Source organism: Taeniopygia guttata, chromosome 3 (assembly GCF_048771995.1).
Source record: "Taeniopygia guttata chromosome 3, bTaeGut7.mat, whole genome shotgun sequence".
Lineage (NCBI taxonomy): Eukaryota > Metazoa > Chordata > Aves > Passeriformes > Estrildidae > Taeniopygia > Taeniopygia guttata.
The window spans coordinates 84205762-84225222 of record NC_133027.1 but is presented as its reverse complement, the minus strand read 5'-3'; the positions used below and the strand labels follow the sequence as shown (position 1 = coordinate 84225222).

General features: G+C 34.8%; 1 protein-coding gene across 23 annotated transcripts in view; it reads right to left on the bottom strand.

The window, feature by feature from the left end:
• Window positions 1–238: 238 nt before the first annotated feature.
• CEP170 (centrosomal protein 170) overlaps window positions 239–19461 on the bottom strand; it is a 92942-nt gene continuing 73719 nt past the window's right edge. For 6 of the 23 annotated variants that reach the window (XM_072927244.1, XM_072927243.1, XM_072927252.1 and 3 more), the window contains 8 exons: window positions 16470–16520; window positions 14595–14829; window positions 10824–11001; window positions 9242–9409; window positions 8872–8960; window positions 6794–6887; window positions 3609–3660; window positions 239–2613 (listed from right to left, as the gene is read on the bottom strand). In XM_072927244.1, the coding sequence (XP_072783345.1) occupies window positions 2327–2613; window positions 3609–3660; window positions 6794–6887; window positions 8872–8960; window positions 9242–9409; window positions 10824–11001; window positions 14595–14829; window positions 16470–16520 (1154 nt within the window). In that variant the 3' untranslated portion in view covers window positions 239–2326. The remainder of the gene's footprint in view (window positions 2614–3608; window positions 3661–6793; window positions 6888–8871; window positions 8961–9241; window positions 9410–10823; window positions 11002–14594; window positions 14830–16469; window positions 16521–19461) is intronic. The other 17 variants (XM_072927249.1, XM_072927259.1, XM_072927251.1 and 14 more) reach the window with 13 other exon arrangements.

Here is a 19461-nt window from a genome sequence, read left to right as displayed (position 1 = left end):
ATTACTTTTGCCTCTAGCTTTGCACGCAAAATCAATTCAAGTGTGGAAAAGAACCTGAGTACGGGACAGCAAGTCAATCCTGTCAGCACAGAACAAATGATCCAGTGGTGGCAATAAAATAACTTTTTTCTGGAGAGAAGGTATTTATGAAAAAATGTAATTTCCTATTTCAGTAAAGGCGAGTTAGTCTGCAGAAAGATTGTGTGAACTTCCCAGCTCTCAATTACATATTCACACATTTGTAAAGTTCCAGAAACACTTTATTTAAAAATGGAGTTGTAAATGCATATAACAAAATAACATACATAATAAATGTAACAAAAATAAATAAGGAGAACATGTCCATACAAAATAATAACATAGTAATGCAAAATGCTTATTACACAACATAAAGGTAAAAATGCCTGAAATAACACAAACAGAACCTCGTATGAAGAGCCTGCACCTTTAGTCCTTCCTAGCCATTTCCTACTTTCCACTTGAATCTGCAGAAAAATTATGTTCCCAAGCATTAAACAAAAGGAGGAATTGTGGTGATGGTTTGGTACACTCAGTTTTCAACACTTAGCTCTAGTTTCCATCTATTTTTGCCCTTCTGCACCTTCAAAAATTTTCCTGTAGCCCCTGTAAACTAGTGTCATTCAGGCTCCCATAGTTAGCTGGAGTAGAGCATATTGAGTCATACATGAAGACTGTTTGCTTTTAGTTTTTTTTTTAAAGAAAATATGAAATCCATTATACAACAGATTAGTGGTTTTGTTTTTACATCTCTACAAAAAAAGTTTTTGCATCTTTATTAACTGGTCCAACTTTTACTGATTTTTGAAAGCCTGTACAATTTAAAAGCGTACAGAAAGTAATTTTTTTAAAAACAAATCTCATATAGGATTATTGCTGAAATATTAAAGACCATTTCATAAAAGCTGCAAAACTGTATCTTTAACCTTAATATATAGAGACTGATGCAAACAAGAAAATTCCAGTCTATTAGTTACATTTAACAGAAAAAACATTCCTCCAAATTACAGTGTTCTGGAAATACAAAGTCATTTACTTTAATTTTTTTCTCTATTTCCAAATGTTAAGTTACTGGGACAACTGATAAGGAAAATAGGCTTATATAGGAAACTTTAAATAGACTTGCTTTTCAGTGGTATAAGCAAAATGTCCATGTTAGCAGTTGTCGTCCAGAATCCTTTTAAATATGTAAGACAGGAACAGTTTTACTAGCCAGACTACAGGAAAATATACAGAAGCAAATAAAATAATTTGCTTGGGAGTGCATCTATTGATCAAGGAAATCATGACAACTCTATTTCCAAGTTCCCTAAAGAAAATTTTACACCTCATGATCATTCCAAATAAACAGTAATTTCTTCTGTAAGCTTACATTGCATTTGGATTGGTGAGAGCCCATTTGCCTCAATATGCTTTAATATGTCCTGCATTGCTATACGTTCAAATTTATCTCCTAGTCAGTTTCAACAAAGATTTGGACAGAAATGAGATACTAAATACTTCTACTTTCATTAACATCAAAAGGACTTTTGAAGAAGATAAAAAAGTGCCAAATAGTCTTTTCAGAAAGTGGATTAAAACACTGCAATGATAATACAAGGACAGTATTATCAGTTTTCTATGTACACCAAAACACTGCTTGCTGTTCAATGATATCGATATGTTCACCTACCACTCCCAGCAAATTTTAGTGCAAACATAATATGTGAACTTATTTGTAAACCCCAAGACAATTTACGCAGCAACAAGATTACATAAACCACAGAACTGTGTGAGATTTTCCAGTACATGAGAATGAATGCTTTCTGAAATCTGTCTTACTTTTGCAGTAATGTGTCATTGTAGTCAAAGATAATGTTTCCTATATAAATCATCTAATTCAAAATCAAAATTCAACAGTTCAACTGTTCTGTACAAGCTTTAGAGGAGGAAGTCTGTTCATCAGAGCAGCTTGGCAAAGAGATTTGGGGTTTTCATTAAATGTTAGACTGCTTGCATGGCTTGTAAAAAGAAATAAATCTATTAAGGGAAAACTGCTGATATAATAATTCTTTCGCAAAGCACACAACCACAAAGGGCAAACCTGCCACAATCTGCTTTCCTACACTGGTATCTATGCATATCTTTATGATTTGAAAAGGATTTGTGTGACAATCAAAGCATCACAATTTAAAAAAACCGTTTTAATAAAACAACTGCTGTTTGACCAAGCCTTTTTTTTTTTTTCAATTATAAAAACAAACATTATAAGTTTTCCTTTATTTCTAAACATTCCACATGAAAGGTTTTTGTATCAAACACTGAGACGTCACTCACGCAGGGTGGCATCCTCTTCTTCCCCATCTGGGTTAAACCTATTGAAATGCATGCTGAAATCTGCCTCAGATTCAACATTTTCCAATTCAGATGCCACAGGGCCGGCGGTGGGACGGGCAGCCCGGGGCTCAGGCTGGCAGTTTGGCTGCCCTGCCGGGCGAGGGCCTTGGGAAGCAGGGCTGGGCTTCGGCTTCGGCTGGGCTGCTAAGATGGGGCTGGCGAATCCCAAGTTGCTCAGAGCATCCAGGGTGCCGTCAGGGTCAATCATGGCATTAATTGCTAAGCAATGAAGAAGAGATGAGAAGGATAGGGAAGAAACCATAAAAAATACAATTTTCTGTTACTATAAAAATATGGAAATCCTTATCTCACACTTCCATTTTTATGATGACAGATGTGAGTTTTTATGTGTGTTGCCCATGACAAAGAAATGGTGTATCCAACATAGATGTAAACTGATACATGTATTAAAAAGCAGTTACATATAATAAAACTTTAGATGAAATGAAACTGCACAAACTAAACACGAATTGATGTATGGATAGGAAACAGGGATGATAAACCACCTATGATTAGGTTATAGGGACAGAAGGATGGTTTTAACTTAAATGGCTTTTCCCCCTGATGTTACCATTATATTATACTTTGGTCCACCCCAACCACAGAAAATAGCTACAGTTGCTGATTCCATGATTGAATGAAATTTGTATAAAAGAGCAGTCATTTATCAACACAGCAAGTACTTTTTACCATTTAATTTTATTACACCATTAACATATGTATCACATTTAACAGAACTTCTCTTTTTTATTTCCAAATACATGTGAACATTTATTACTGATTTGTCTCTAAAGGTGGTTAATGACTCCTCTTGAATAATTCTTTTTAAAAGCATGATTTGCTCTCAGATTCAATCTGAATGCTAAAAATAACAAATATAGGAAATTCACGACTAACATAATGATGATAAGCATGGACCACTAATCCCACATAAAAAGATATGATCACTCTTCTGCTTTTAAAAAACCAGCCATGTTTGTTTATCAAATGTATCACAGTTATATGATAACAATGTACATAACTGATACTGTGAATATATTTTAATGAATCCTTTGTTTCATTATATATATATATATATACATATACATATATGTATATGTTTGTTTCATTATATATATATATATACACATATACATATATATGCACATATAGATATCTATTAAAAAAATTGAAGAAAGCAACCACAGAAGATTAAAGTGAAAAAAGATTTGTACCTTGCAGCTGCTTCTCAACTCGTTTCAGTTCCTGTAAGATTGATGATATTTCCTAGAAAAGAAACAACCAATTGGAAGAGGTTGGAAGAGACCCTTAAGCTTTTAAGTCTAGCTGTTAATCCAGATATGCCACTGCAGTTCTTATGCCACTAAACCATCACCCAGTGCCAGATCCAGAAGCCTCCTAAACACCTCCAGGGATGGTGACTCCACCCTGGGCAATCTGTTCCTGACCTGACCACTTTAACAGTGAAAAATATTTTTCTAATGTCTAATCTGAATCTTCCCTATCTCAGCTTAAGGCCATGATGGAAAAACAAAGGAAATTTCCAGTGCGGAAAAAGAGATTTAAACTTTAAATTAAAAGAGATTAAACTACCTCTCAGGAGTGAACAATACCCCTCCCAAAGCTGTCCAATTGCATTATCCTATTTGGATTGTCCTTCTTGGCATCAAGAACATCCGTGCTGGTGGTAGCCCAGCCATGGGTGGCAGTGCTGGAGGCTGGAGAGCCATGTTCCACTCAGAAACCCAGAGTCCTCTGCACTGACTGCCTGCTACCATCCCCATGGCCTCATTCTGACCCTTGCTCATCTGCCTGCGCCACCTCTGCTCAAGCACAGGCTTTGCTCTACCACAGCTCAGTAGAGATCAAGCAAAGTAACAGCAGACCTTGAAAGGGAAGTTACAGGATAAACTCAGTATTAAATGGAACAGAGTCATTTATAAAGTTTTAGAGATGTGAGTCATACAGTGAGATGACTGCATCAAGGTTCTGTCTGCACCCATTGGCTCTTGTGCCCATGAGACCCTGCACAGCACCCCAGTGCTCAGCACCCAGGTCTCAGCACTCTGCCTTACAAATTTTTCTCCACTGTGCTGCACTACTTGCTAACATAGACATAGCCACAGCAATGCACTGAGAAACACAGCAATCATTAAATGGACCGCCTCTTAAGCTGTAGGATCACAGAAAAACCTGAGCTGGAAGGGACCCACAAGGATCATTTGAGTCCAGCTCCTGGCCCTGCACAGGACACCCCAAGAATCATGCCAAGTGCCTGAGAGCATTTTACAAAGGGTTCTTGAAATCTGGCAGGCTTGATGTTATGACCATCTGTGGGTCTCAGATTCAGTCAAAGAGAGAAATGGAGAGTTTCTAGCCAGGCAGAAGCCTGGGAAAGAGCTGGATAAGAATGTAAATAATTCTTTATCTCTCTTGTTGTTCACATTGTTTATAGTTAAGTTCTATCATTGTGCATCAAGCACTCTGCACCAATGGTGTGGCTGGTTTTCAATTCAAGACCAAAGGAGTTGATCCTCACAAAGCTCTGTATAAAAGAGCGGTGCATTTTGAATAAACCAGAGTTTTACTCTGAGCAGCCTTCTGAGCAGAGTCTCCTCATTCCTGTCCTGCTTCAACAGCGACACACTTCTTGAGTAATTTCCCTGGTTATATAATTAGCATATTTATATTAGTATAAATATGTAAATCCTACAATTGAAGGATCCTAAATGGAAGACTAGAGTTAACTGAGTTGCTGAGAAGAGCTGTCAGTGGTATTCTAAAGCTGAGAATTTTCAAAGGCACCGATTTCAGAAAACCATTAATCCATTTCAGAAAACTGTTCTGTACTAAGTAGTGTGATTTTCATGGGTGGCAAAGAGATTGATTATCTTTACGAAGTCATTATCTTTAAGCAGATTTCACATCTGAGCTGGACATAAATGTTCCAAGGACAAAACAAACATCACTTAAAACTGTCCTTTCTTAACTTTTAGTGTTCTGTGGTAAAAAAAGACACTGCATTTGAACAACATATTGCTCTGAAATCTAAGCAGAATCTTGAAAATCAGTTCATATACGAAAAAACCACAAGCAACCCATAAACTTTCAAGCAGTGTGAGATGCTTCAATAGACTGAAAAAAATCAGTAAAATGGTTAACTTAGGATAAATATACAATTAATCTTTTTCTTTTTTAAAGAGTACCTTAACCCCCCATATTTAGGACATGTAGAATATAAAGCACTACATTTGGATCTTATTCTGGAGAGGGATAAGAAAAACTCCTTATATTATAATATTTCTAAAATTAGAAACTTCCATTAGAAACTTGCTTAATTAAATTTTTGAAACACCTAACAAAAACTATCAACAAATCTATTAAATTATAGTACTGAGTTACTAATGATTGTTCTTCATAAATACACCATTCTGCCAAAATTACAGGCCAAGTCTTTTATACCTGAAGAAAAAATTAGTCTGAAGGAGTTTACTAACTGATGATGAGCTAACAGAGAAGTTCTAGTCTGTTCCATGCCAGAGGAAATGTAGTCACATTTGAGCAGTTTTCTCTCCCACAGAAAATCCTGCCTCTGTAAAGAGATATTTTTAACAGCAGACTCTGTAGATGGATAATGTAGTGAGCTCTGCCTGCTGTCTCATGTAGGGATGTTTTTCAAACCCTATGCTCTGTGTTTAGAAGCAGAGGAGACGTGTACTGAGACACAACCTGTGGTGTGTCCCGTCACACTGTCACACACTCTGGCCTCGAAATGGCCTTACACTAGGCCATAAACCATAGCTGATTTAAGTAATTAGGTTATTAAATAAAACAGCTGGAGTTCTAGTGTGAACCTATGGTTACCACTTCTAGACAAAACCAACACTGAAAAGTCCTTTTATTGCAATGTGTCTATGGATTATCTTCATCGCATGCATTAAAACAAAACAATTTCTCTAAATGTTAATAATCAGTATTACTACTGGTAAGTATTATATATTAAGCATTAATGATTAGTAGGTAAAGCAGTTTTTAGGCTGTAAACCAAGTTAATTAAAAAGCAATCTAACATTCCAATTAATGGTTGCTACCTTTTATTTAACAAACATACTGATGGTCTATGTATAGTTTGCATCCCTTTTACTGCACTCTTTATCTGAAAATTTCCCCTGAACAATTTCTTGTTTCTTAATGAGACAATAAGAAAGTAATTACTTACTAAGACAGTAAGTCTTAGTAATTATTAAAGATTAGGTTTATTCTTGAAACCTACTTAGTGTCTAAATAAGAGCTTTTAAAGATTTTTGCCCTTGTCACTGAAAATGCCACATTCCTCTACTGATTACTTAGCCATGAGATGAGCAGCACAATCAGTCCCAGAAAAGGTAACTATTCATACCATGCTTGATGTTTTCACAATAGGAACTTCACTTTCAGCTCGTAACTTGTTTTCAATTTCTTCCCAATTTCTGTCCTTGTCCTTAAATAATATTCTAGAAGAAAGAAATCCAACAGTATGTTTAAAATAGAAAAAAAACCCACAAAATAATTTGAAAGATTAAATAACATGATAGGAGAAAACAACATAAGGAGTACTAAATTAGAATAAAATATAAAAAACTGAAACCTGACAGAATCTAATCATACATTTTAAATTTTCAGGGAAGCATACAGGTTTCATGATTTTCAGTAAAATCATTATTATTGACATTAAAATGGCAGTTCTGTAGCTAAATACTTGCTTATGGTATATATACAGACACGGCTGGTTCTTTCCTCCAGCACTGACACATTTTTTAAAAGCCAGCTATTTTACTGTAGTGAGAAAACTCCCCACTAATACTGCATTTTACAATAACAGCATAATATAAGATAAAGGAATTCAACTTTTACATTTGTATTTTATATTAATAAAAATAAAAATAAAAATAAAAATAAAAATAAAAATATAAAAATAAAAATAAACACTTTAGGAAACTTTTAAAAAAGCACTTTCTAAAAAAATTTTAATTGAAAAGTCGCAATATGTACATTATATATATATATGTTCTAGTAGTATGAGTATCACTAATATTACATGTTTAACGAAGTCACTTCTAATTGTAAAACTCCAAAGCATACTGGGAGATTCCCATTTTTTATGTCTTGCTTCCCTGCTTGATAAAATTTTTGTTTTCATTGTCATATAATATTCAGAATTTAAACTTTCTCCATTGGTGCAATTGGAAAAGAAAAAGAAAAAGAATGACACAGAATCCACTTATTCTGTAATTGGTATTTAAAAGTAAAAAGTTCAAAAATAGCTGCAGTAAAACTGCTAAGCAAATAAACCACAGTGTTTCAAATCATGGTCAAAGAGCAGTATATTTAAAAGAAGCTATCACTGTAACTAGGTCTCTGAGGAAATAATTTTTAAGTTGTAAGTTCATGATACAGTGAATGTCACAAAGACTAAGAATTTGAAAGAAAGCTGTGAGCCTTAGTGCTGCATTTCTGTTCACCTTTCTTCAGTTCTGTATATCGTATGGGGAATTTCATTCTCCATTATTATCCTGTCAGAATACCTAATTTTTCAATAGGTACCCTGCGTTATTTTATCACACAGATGTCTGTAGACAACTCATGCAGAAGCCGCTTTAACTCTTCTGTCTTTGAGGTTTTCACTCACTGCTGCTTTGGAACAGATCTATGTCAGAGGAAGTGCTACTTTGATGACAAAATGTCATGGGACATTTTGGCAAGTGATCACTTCTACCAGACCTGGGTGTATTCACATACAAAGCACACAAGGAGTAAACATTAATACACACTTTTTCTTGGGGAAGGAATTAATAAATAAATTAAAAGTAATCAGAATTGCAGAGAAGAAAGCATGAAACATGTTAAGGCATTAACTAGGGTCATCATCTTTTGAAAAAGTTCATCATCAGAGGTCTGTCAAATTTTTCATATGTTTTGGCAAGGAGTGAAAAAGTTTGCAAAGCCATACAGCTTGGATACCAGAAATTTCAAATACAATGGAAAATTTAGTACTTGCTTGTCATTGAGGAGTTAAAAAATGCAAAATCCTTACAAACAACTTGGCAAATCTACAGGGATCAATTTTAGAGCTTAGCAACATTTTAATCTTATCTTTTAAGGAAGGGAGTTTTACAAGACTTGCACAGAGGTTGTGTAGATTTTGCACAGTATTGCATATGTTGGAAGAGCTCCTCTGCTGGATGTTGTTCTGTCCACGTAAACTTTCCCGATATTTCTCTTCATATAAAGTGAAATAAACAGAAGGGTTAATGGAAAAAGTATTCATTCCAAATACTTCGGAATGTTAAAAATGCCAAAGGTAAGAGTGCTTTTTTAAAAGACAAGTTCTTACTATGTACATTTCCTCTGTAACTATCATATATATCTTTTTTTACTGCTGGGAATGTTGATGGGAACAGACGTTTTCAGCAATAACAGCCATTTTTAACAACCCACCTGATTTTGCCAGCTGTTTTGTCTATGGATTGTCTTATCTTGCGAGAAAACTGGAAGACTGAGGACAACAGCAAACTGTCCCCCATAACCTGCAATGAGTTTTTAATAAAAAAGGATATTATTAGTTTAATAGTAACAACTATACGTATTTTGGTATCTTCAAGTATAAAAAAATCTTACTTATGTTTTAGATAGTATCAATACAATATTTGAACATTTTGCTGATAAAATAATACATCATTTTTTCAAATATTAATGCCACCTGCTAGAGGTAGGAGAGACAGGATAATGTCTGGAATTATAAGTGGGGAGATAATTGTAAAAGCTTAAAATTGACACATTCTTAGAGAGAATCCTGTTGTGTGCTCACTTCATCTCTGCTCCAAGTCCTTCTGCGGGTAATTGTTGGGGGATCGAGGGCCTCTGTCAGCTGAGGTCTGGCATCACTAGGCCGACCATTCCCTTCCGGGGGTTTCGCATGCACTATTGGAGGGATTTTTCTAAAATTGAGACTTTCATCAAATACTCGGTCCACCAACTGCAGGATAAAAGAAAAATGAAGTTCATGAAATCTACTGGATACATTCAATAATCAGATTACTGGGGGTTTTTTCTGCTGAAACAGTTTCTAATATGCCTATCAAATAATAATCATTCTGTTGTTTTCTATAGTATAAAATGATGCATCTCTTATGTAAAAATATCTTGTACAAATGAAAAATATTTGGGTTTTTTTAGAATACTAGAAATACTTGGCAAATTTAGACTACCCCACTGAAATTTTGCTTATGGGCAGGTAACAGCTACCTATAAACTGGTACTGAATAATTAATTTCTCTGATTAATGGAATCTATCTGTGGAATTGAGAAGAGTACTCTGAGATTTAGGGTTTTTTTCAAATAAATCAGTGTTACAGAAAGACCTACACTACCCAAAGGAGATACTGCCACCTGCAGTATATACACAATGCATTGTATTTGCTGAAGAAGAAAATAAATATTTAATGATAAAACAAATTTGGAGTGATCTAATTTTATCTGAGAAAAAGAGCATTTTACTTCTTTAAAGTTTAGCCACATCTATGAGAATTAAACACAAAATCTATGTGAGTGCATTTATAGTTTTTCTGAGTACCCAGCTCACAGATTTCTTATTTCTGTTTATATCTTTTTTTCCACAGAAAAAGACAGTATTAAACTAACCACAGTAAGCTAGTGCATTAACCAAAATTTATGCACACAAAAATGAATAAAACATATTTTGAAAGGAATACTATGAAGAAAAAAATGCATTAAACATTTACAACACATTATTATGGTGAATTGTAACATGGTAGAAAGTGATGATTTAAATTCAGATTACCATGTTTACCAGCATTAGACCTGTGATGATTACTAGAACACATTAGTCAATATATTCATAGAACAGCACACCAGAAGTAGCCAAAGAAAATAAGAATTATTAGAAGCATAAAACAAACTTATTTCAAGGCAGTTTTTGACAATGTTATTATGAAAGAAAACCTAAAGTTAACTGATGGTACCTAGTATTTCAGTGTTCAGAAGATGAAAGTTTTATGTCACCTGTGAAAAGAGGGACTTTTTTGTTTTTAATAGCTAAGCAAAGAATTAAATATACACATGTATATATAGTTGTGCATACACACTAGTATCTTTATATGCACTTAGATACCATCCAACAGTATCCAAGGCTACAGACAAGCAAAAAACAAATAACTATCTTATCTATGTTTCGTGGGAAAAAAGAGACAGACAGTATGTATACTTTTGACAAGCTGTGTTCACAAAATAACTTCTGGGTAGTTTGTTGAAATGTAAAGGAATTTCAAATAAAAAATACGATGTTAAGATCACGCACATGGGTTGGGTGGAAGTAACTAAAAAGGCTATGCAAAATGCTAAAAGCAAAAGAAATAAAGAAAAGGAAGAACCTTATGTATTTCTCCATGAAGATCTCCTACCTCTTCTCTAGTGTCTATGGCAGAGCCAGGGGTGGTGGCAGCAGTGCTTACTGTGGTACTGGGGGCAGTGCCTGATGAAGTCACTGAATCTATCTCTCCTGCTACATCGTTGATTTCCCGTGCGATGAGAGCCAGATCTTGACTGATCCTAGTAATAAAGAGAGTATTACATTCTCCCCTACAAATACTTTTGGGTCAGTAGAGCCCAATCTGCAGCCTTTGAGGTTGTAAATTCTAGTTCCTGATAACCATGCTATGAAAACCTGCATTCCTTTTTAAACAGAAAGATTATTTGTAGAACCATAAAAACAAATTCTGACTGAAGCTTTTAGTAGCATGCTTTTCTAGAGGAAGAAGGTGAAAGGTGATCTCAAAAGACAGAGTATCCTTATTTCTTCTTAGGATTCAGACAGATGTGTGCTATGCGCAGTATATCCAACACAGAGGGTGCATAGGAAATATGCTGAAAATACTGCACAGATGAGCTGTGTAACATGGAAGTAAATCTGAAAGGTTCAGAAATCATTGAATTTGTACCTTAGTTTGCCTACTTGAAAAAAATGTTTTCAGGACTTCTGATTTTCTAGCAGGTGTGCACCTTGCTCAGATCAAGCTGCTCATGGGTCTGAAATTCCAGACCAATACCCCAAATCCCCAAATGTAATCAACACAAATTTTTCAGTGACAAAAATACAACATACCTTTAAAAACCTGGATATGATAGCATTACTAAAATATAGCTGAATTCCCAGCCAAAGAATCCTTTACTTTGCTTCTGATTCAGCGCATCAAAAAAACTGCTTTGCTCTGGCTTGTTCTGCTTGTGCTACTCCTACCCAGGACACCCCAAAGAAGGAGGGAACAAGCCAAAAAATCCCCAAAAAGCCAAAGCCTTACTAACTGTGGCACCCTGAATTGCCAGCTTGGATTAGAGATTTGAGAAAAGCAGACTGCCAAGTGATCCCCTTTCACACTTCTGCCTGACAGCACTGAAGGCACCGAAACTGACAGTGCCACTTCTGTGCCACCGAGGACTCAGTGACACCACTCAAATGGAAGGAGGTGCACAGCCACGTTACAGTGACACACCCTGGGCTCCACAGAGATTGATTGTTCAAGGTGAGCTTCCTTTTGCTCTTAATTTTCACTTTGCCTTCAAGTCAAAAACAATGGACACCACTGGCCTAGAGATAGCTTAAGACTAAGTGAATAGAATTTCAACTACAAAGGCAAACATAACTAGAGAGATTTCCAGCCAAATTCCAACACTAGATTTTGTGGTGAATCATCAGCAATCTGCAATGAAGTGCAACTTTGTGCAGCTTAGATACATATAATTGGAAGAAGGCTGTAAACAAATATGTGGCAATTTACACATGCCTTTAAAAGTCCAATATTCTTCGTAGTAGCTACACTAAAACAGCTACTTCCTTTGTGTCATACAATCATCTAACTTCTTCCTTAAATAGAGAAGTTGCTACTATTCACATTTGATTTTCTGGGACAATTCTGGTATTTAATGAGTAGTTGTGAAGAAAATAAAACCAGGAGACTTCAATTATCAGCAAATTTTTCAGAAGAGAAATGTCATTAAACACCATAATCAAAAGTAGCATCAATTAATGAAGACTTAACCCTTTGCAGAAATCAGCAATGCTTCAACATGACACAACCACTTCATTTGAGTTCTTAGCAAGAAATCAAAATTGCATGAAGTGTCAGATCTCTATATAAAGATTAATTCAAATGAATTCCACAACTATCAGAACAAACAACTCTAACATCAATGGCAAGCAACTTGGTAGGTAATTACCATCATCAAATATCAGTAAATGTAAAAAAAATCTGGAATAATGTTCTATGTGACAATACGCTATAGTTCAAGCCTCAAATACATTCCTGTATAGAAACAATACAGAGCACTAAATGAGAAGCACTGTGAAAAAGAAGACTAGAAACCTTCTTTTCTTAGTCTATTATATTACACTTCCTATAGTGACTCAGTGGATTTTGTAAAAATACTTTAACATCCTTAAATAAAATATTCATGAAACTCCCATTACTCAGAGGGTGCAAATTCCCTCCATGTCAAGTGGCTTTAAATCAAGTTTAGTTATTCCAGGAAGTTTCTCTAAACACCTCTTTCAAATTTTCAATTTTATTAACATCTGTAAATCATTAAGTCTGTAAAAAGTGCAATCTGGATAAGTCATAGAATCATTAAAACACAGTATGATGGTAACACAGATGCCTGAAATGTTTGCTATACAGTTTCTACACTACTTTCTGCTACACATGGATTTTATGAAAGGCTTATCCTTACAATCTAATCAGTTATTCAACAACAATAAAAATAAATAACTAATTTTAATGACAGCATATAACCATCTATTAATTTTTTTAAAAACTCTAAATAGAGTAAACAGAATCCTGAACATAGAGGCTGGACTGAAGGCTAGGATGGGAAAAAAAAAACAGGGTAGGCAATAATAGAGCCTGTGGTTAGTAAGGAAATAGGAGCAGAGACAAAAAGTATCTTACAGAAGGACAGAAGTTAAATTAAAGCCAAGGGAGCAAAAATGTGAATCACAACAAAGATATGGAGAAACAGAAGGGATGAACTACTGACCTCCAGCACGTGTTCTCAGCTGAGGCTAAAACAGATATTGGAAGCAGTGACAACAGATGACAGTAACCTGGAATTTCTCAGATGCTAAATGCTACTCCTCTTTACTTTAAATAAGCTCATTTAATGCAGGTTGTGTAAAATCTCTGCATAAACCTAAAAATTTGGCAGTACTGATTTGAGTGTCTTAGCACTTCATCTAAAAATAAAGCTGAAGAGGTAGGATAAGTACACAGCCTTTAAAAATTTTTTAAAGCCAATACATCAATGTAGGAAAGGGTAAGAATCCCAAGGGAAGATAAAAACCTGCAAACCTAACCATCAAACGAGTTTAGACTGAATCATGAATTATGTCCAGAGTCAATCTCTCTTAGATGGGCAAAACATATAAAAAAGTTTCACTGAAGTAGAGGTTCAGCAGTACTATTTATCAGGAGGAACTGATATGCTAAGGCTATCAATAATTTTTCCCATATACACACAGTCCTTCCTATAACCATCTCTAACTTTAGACTTCTGAAAAGAAAGAGATGTTCTAGGAAGATTATTTTGAAAATGTTTATTTCATTATTTGTCCAGATACTGTGAGACTCCCTCAGGTATCTTCTGTGTGCCTCTCAGGCCTCTACATCTTCCCTTTGCACAGATCACAATAGAAAAACAAATGTTGAAAAATATTACCCAAATCAGGAAACAAACAATAATTAATTACACTAAGCAAAACACTTCCACAGTAGTGGAATCACCTGTGATTGATCTGAAATTTTATCTCAATATGTAAAGTTACTAAAAATCGCATACACTTCAGCCTCAGGAAATACACAAAGTACCTCTGCAAGTCCCAGTAATGCAACTGAAAGTTCATCTTCTGAGATTTGGCTATCATGAATCAGAAGATACTATCATTTTTCACTAAAAAGAGGTGTGCTGGTGGTATGAGTGTTGTGTCTGCCAGTCTCTCATAAGAAGAATTTTAAGTAGCCCATTCAGTTAGTGAAGGAAAGCAGTAAGCAGTGATACAGAAAATCCATCAGCTCTCTTTGTCCTCTATGTGCACCTGTACAAGTGATTGGGTACCAACTCTGTTATTTTAGGAGCACTCCTTTCAAACCCACCTTGCTATCTCTTCCCTGTGGGCAGTCCAGTCACGAATGTAGTCTTCCTGCTCCTTTATCCTGTGCTTGAATGTGTTGCTGCTTTGAGCTGCTGTCCCAGCGCTCTGCAGTCGTGTGGTTTTCAGGGCTGGAGAGGTACGCAGACGGGTATGTTTAGGGGAATTACGGTTTGATCCGAATTCATCTTCTGAGGTGGAAGCATAATCTGTAGGAAAGCGCCTCCATCTTGCACTTACTAAATTAGTTTAATTATTAAAAAAGAATTATTATGGCATCTTTCATAAGAAAAAAAAGCATTATTTCAGTAACATCACAAAAATACACAGCTATTTATCATCCATCCCCAGGTACCTCACAAAAAGTTTATCTACTACATCTTTAAAAGAAAGCTACAAAATTTGTGTTAAATAAAAAATATTGATTAATAGAAACATAAAACTAATGCTCTTTGTATAGTGATGGGTAAAGTAAGATGTAAAAGCCAGTGATTGTATATGAGCTCAAACGAACTGTATTACAAAACAAGGGCCCAATTCATTAACATTTAAGTATATAGTCAGATTGCACTTTTTCTGCAGATTTTTTTCCCGAATTTCATTCAAGGTTTATGTGATACACAAAAAAGAAAATGAAGAGATATGAAGGAGGGATGGAGCTGGCACCAAGCCTGGAATGCACGCTTACGTAAGGAAAGCACAAAATTCCAAGATGATGTGTAGGTCTTTTCCAATCTTAATGATTCTATGCTTATGTGTTTCTTTTTCTTATAAAAAAGAATATGTAAAATTAATATTGTGTTATGAAAATCTGAAGTACATCCATAAGAAAAGCAGCCTCAGAGAAAGAAGTATATATTTTGATATGCAGCACATAAAGCATTATACAGCCATGTTGCTGAGGACAGCCTGAAGTACAGGAGAGCTGGAACTAAGTAGGAGGCTCTTGTCCCCTTATGAATTACTGAAGTCTAGAAAATGGATTGCAGATGTGCTGTCGTCAGGCATTTCCATCAGGAAGAGATACCACCAAGTGTAAAGAAATCCCTATCACCACAACGTGCTAAATTGTTGCAGGGGATTTAATACCCCAAAGGAATTGACATTCATAAGGCTCTGTAAGTACTGCAGAAAATGAAATAACTGTGTGACAACCTATTGGCGATTGAAAAATAATAGAACCAAATTATGTAAATTGTTTTTTAATATTAAAAAAGGCAAGAATTAATAATGATTTCTCCTGATACATTAAAAAATAAACATTACAAATGAAGTATACACCAGTATGAATTTAAGTAACAAATAATGGAAGTAATTTTTGTGTAATGCAAAGATTATGGTATAGAGAATATGACATTGGTGTATAAGCTTACATCCCTTCCCTCATACAAATAATGAAGTTTCAACTACTGAAAAAAAAAAAAGCTTGCATATTTTTTTCAAGTTTAAATGTGGTATCAAACTATGTCTAGTTCTACTTTTAAAAAAGTTTGCTAACTTAATTGTAGAAAGTAACAATGTTTCCCCAATTACTTTCGGATCTCTTTTTGGAGGCTTTGAAGTTGTTTAATCTTAGGGAAGTAAAACATGAGCAGAAAAAGTACATTTTCCCACCAACAGCATGCAAGCAATGTGTGACCAAAGTCAAAAGAGATTTATGAGTTGGGCCCACATTTTTTCATCCATTTTTGTTTAAATTCTTTGTCCGAGTTCAAGTTATAGTCTTTAAAATAATTATAAAATTTATCTTAAAATTTCTCATGTGAGATAGTTCAGCAACTCAGCACTGTACAATGAGCATATGTAATAATATATTTAAAAACTAAAAATTGAATGAGAAGTGAAATATCAGAAACAGATTTGATTTCTAGTACTCTACCACTGTAAGTTTCAACATCAGGGTCTGGGTCTGGGAGAAGCTTGGATTTCTCTGTGTACAAAATAGTGTTTTATCATGTTAATTCGATTTAAAACATTCAGATTAGAAGCATTTGCTTAAATAAAATATATTTATGAAATTAGTCTTAGCTCCTCTTTTCCACCCACACTTTTTTAGGAAAAGATTATACTTTCAATCCAAAATATTGAATTTTGTAAAGGCTTGAACATTTCAGAGATGCTAACTGAAATGAAATAAATAACAATCATTTGTAGCATTACATAGTTATCATAAAACTCCTATTTTAAAGACCATTAAATTTTAAGGCCTTGAAATGTTGGGGTGTTACATATGATCAGTGTGTTTCTCTTTAATATGAGGACAAAGTTATTGTAGGCCTAGCAGTAAAAATCTCAAAGTGAAATTCATGACAAGCATATCCAAGCATGTTTCCCAGTTAGGTAGCTATATATTTGCATTTATATGCTTTTAATACCATCTTTAAATTATGCAGGCCCAAAATGTCCCTGTAGTTTATGTACATTTCTGAAAGCTGTTGTGCATTTGCTTATCTCAGACACCAAAGACTGTGAATATCAGTACCACTAACTAGAAAATCTTCCAAAACCCTGGCTAAAATGATCAGCACTCAAACATAATTTAGCGACTACTCTGTGAGAAGTATAATGTCCTGACAACCATTAAGCTGGCAAGTTTGGTCATTTGGACAACATACTCTCACTTCAAATAAATTTTATTGAATACATTCCTTATACTACTTAGAATATACTCTACTCTCATTGAGGGACTTCTCAAGGTGCATCCACTTCCAAGCTCGTACTACTAAAATGTACTTAGAAAGGGCTGTTTTTTCTCCATTATCAATTTCCTTTCCCCCGCAGTTACCTCAACACTTTGATCAACCTATCTGCCAGCTATTTGCAATGACAGCTAGGTCAGCAAGCCAGCAGAGCCGCCAAACACAGATGGCTGCTGAAAGTTTCTCTGTTCTGACTCAATGCCTAATGTTACAGTTGCAGCTTAGCTGCTCTGCACAAGGTCTGATCCTGCTCTTTGTATTCCTGATACACAACTCCTTCTGTAACATCATCTTCAATTTCTCTCCGTTGTTGTGAAAGTAGGTCTTTGGTCTCCTCTGTTTTTATTCATCACACTCTACTGTTTGATGATGCAGTGTCTTGATCAGACCTTTCCCTGCTCGTGCTATAAAGTTACTAATTCTGCTTCACGTGTCTACACAGTGTTCTCAGTTATCAAGCCTCCTAGCACAGAAAAACTCTGGTAATAACTTGAATGCTAACAGTTCTCACCCAAGATGTTCCATTTATCTGCCTGCCCTTTCATATAAAAGTAAGCAATACTTCACTGCATCAAAGATTAGAAATGATTCTTGAAATTGCAAACTTGCTGCTAGCTCTGACAATTTTAACCCTATCATGTTGCAATTCATCCACATGAAGTACAAGACAATAAAAAAATCGAGAAACTACATCTTATCCTTGCTCAGTTTTTACAGGTATATATGTCTGAACATTGATTTTGGAAGTGCAGAAATAACTTTCTCTTTGCAGGCTGGATTGAAGAGGCTGCCGATGTTTACTATCTATAATGTGGTAGTATTAACCTCTGATGAGATAACCCATGGAACATATTTAACATTTTGAGAGCAGCTAGTCCACTGGTAAAGGAAACAAAACCCCAAACCCAATACTAGTAATAATCATTCGTTTTCCAGTCTTTCTACATCCACGGAGAGAAGAAAATCCATTCCTGTTATGACTTGATTAAATGTGCCTGAAGTAAAACATATTCAAACAGCTGATGTGCTTTAGTCAAGCACTTCATTAGTACTTTCCAAAAGCACCCAAATTAATTGTTGACTTTTCTAGAAACAAAATGAAATTGAGGAATTTAAAGTGGTCTATATGTAGTTGGAGATGCATTTATAAATATACTCCTATATACATTAGAAGATTATACCACTTTCAAAACAATTCAGATTTTCCTAAAGTATAATCTAATTAAATAAGTAAAAGAATTATACAATAATAATACAATATATATAATACAATAATATCAGTAACAATAATAATGTTACTGATACAGACAAAATTCAGAACTCTATATCCTAAACAGCAGTAATAATATTTTTTACTTATACAGTAACAAGACCTAATCGGTTTATTTAGCAATGATTTTGTTTTGAAATTATCTGACTGCTTCATTAATTGCTTTCAGATTCTGGCCTTTCCATTGACAGGCTTCTCCACTGACATATATTAACTAATACAGTTTTATAAGACAGAAGCTATTAATACTGTAGATTTTTTCAACAGTGGTCTTTTAAAATTACCTAGATAATTTTGTTGGGGTATCCATGAGAAGATGGCATCTTTTCTCTCTTGAAAACAGTGTTTTATACAAGCTACAGTAAACTTTGACTGTGGGACATGGGAAAAGGAATATTTAGCAAAGACAATGAAGTGACAGACTAATAGAGTGAGAAGAGAAAGATACACTCACTTCCCTTAACAGAAGCAGCAAACCACTTCAATGCAGCAACCTGGAAAAAGTTTAGGAAGCCTGCAATTCTTCACATGGACACAAAACTCAAAGTTCATACAGAGTTTTGTGAAAAACAAAGAACAGTGAAGTGACAAAAAATATCTGGGCTTTACCTTTTCAAAAATCACCACTATCATAATATGAACTTGTAATCACTATTAAAATAAACATATAGAAGTCTTAACTGACACTTTCTTACCCTAGCATTGCCATCTTTCAGGCTGCATCATCAATTCAAAATTTTGATTAAAATTGAAAACATGCTGCTTTTCCATTTATATCTTACAAGGAAAGACTGAATTTTTATTTGAAGTGTAATCTGTTTTGGCTACCTTTGTAGACACCTGTCATCGAATCAGAGTGAACTCTACCATTCAGCAATGCATCTCAGCAGAAATTTCTATTA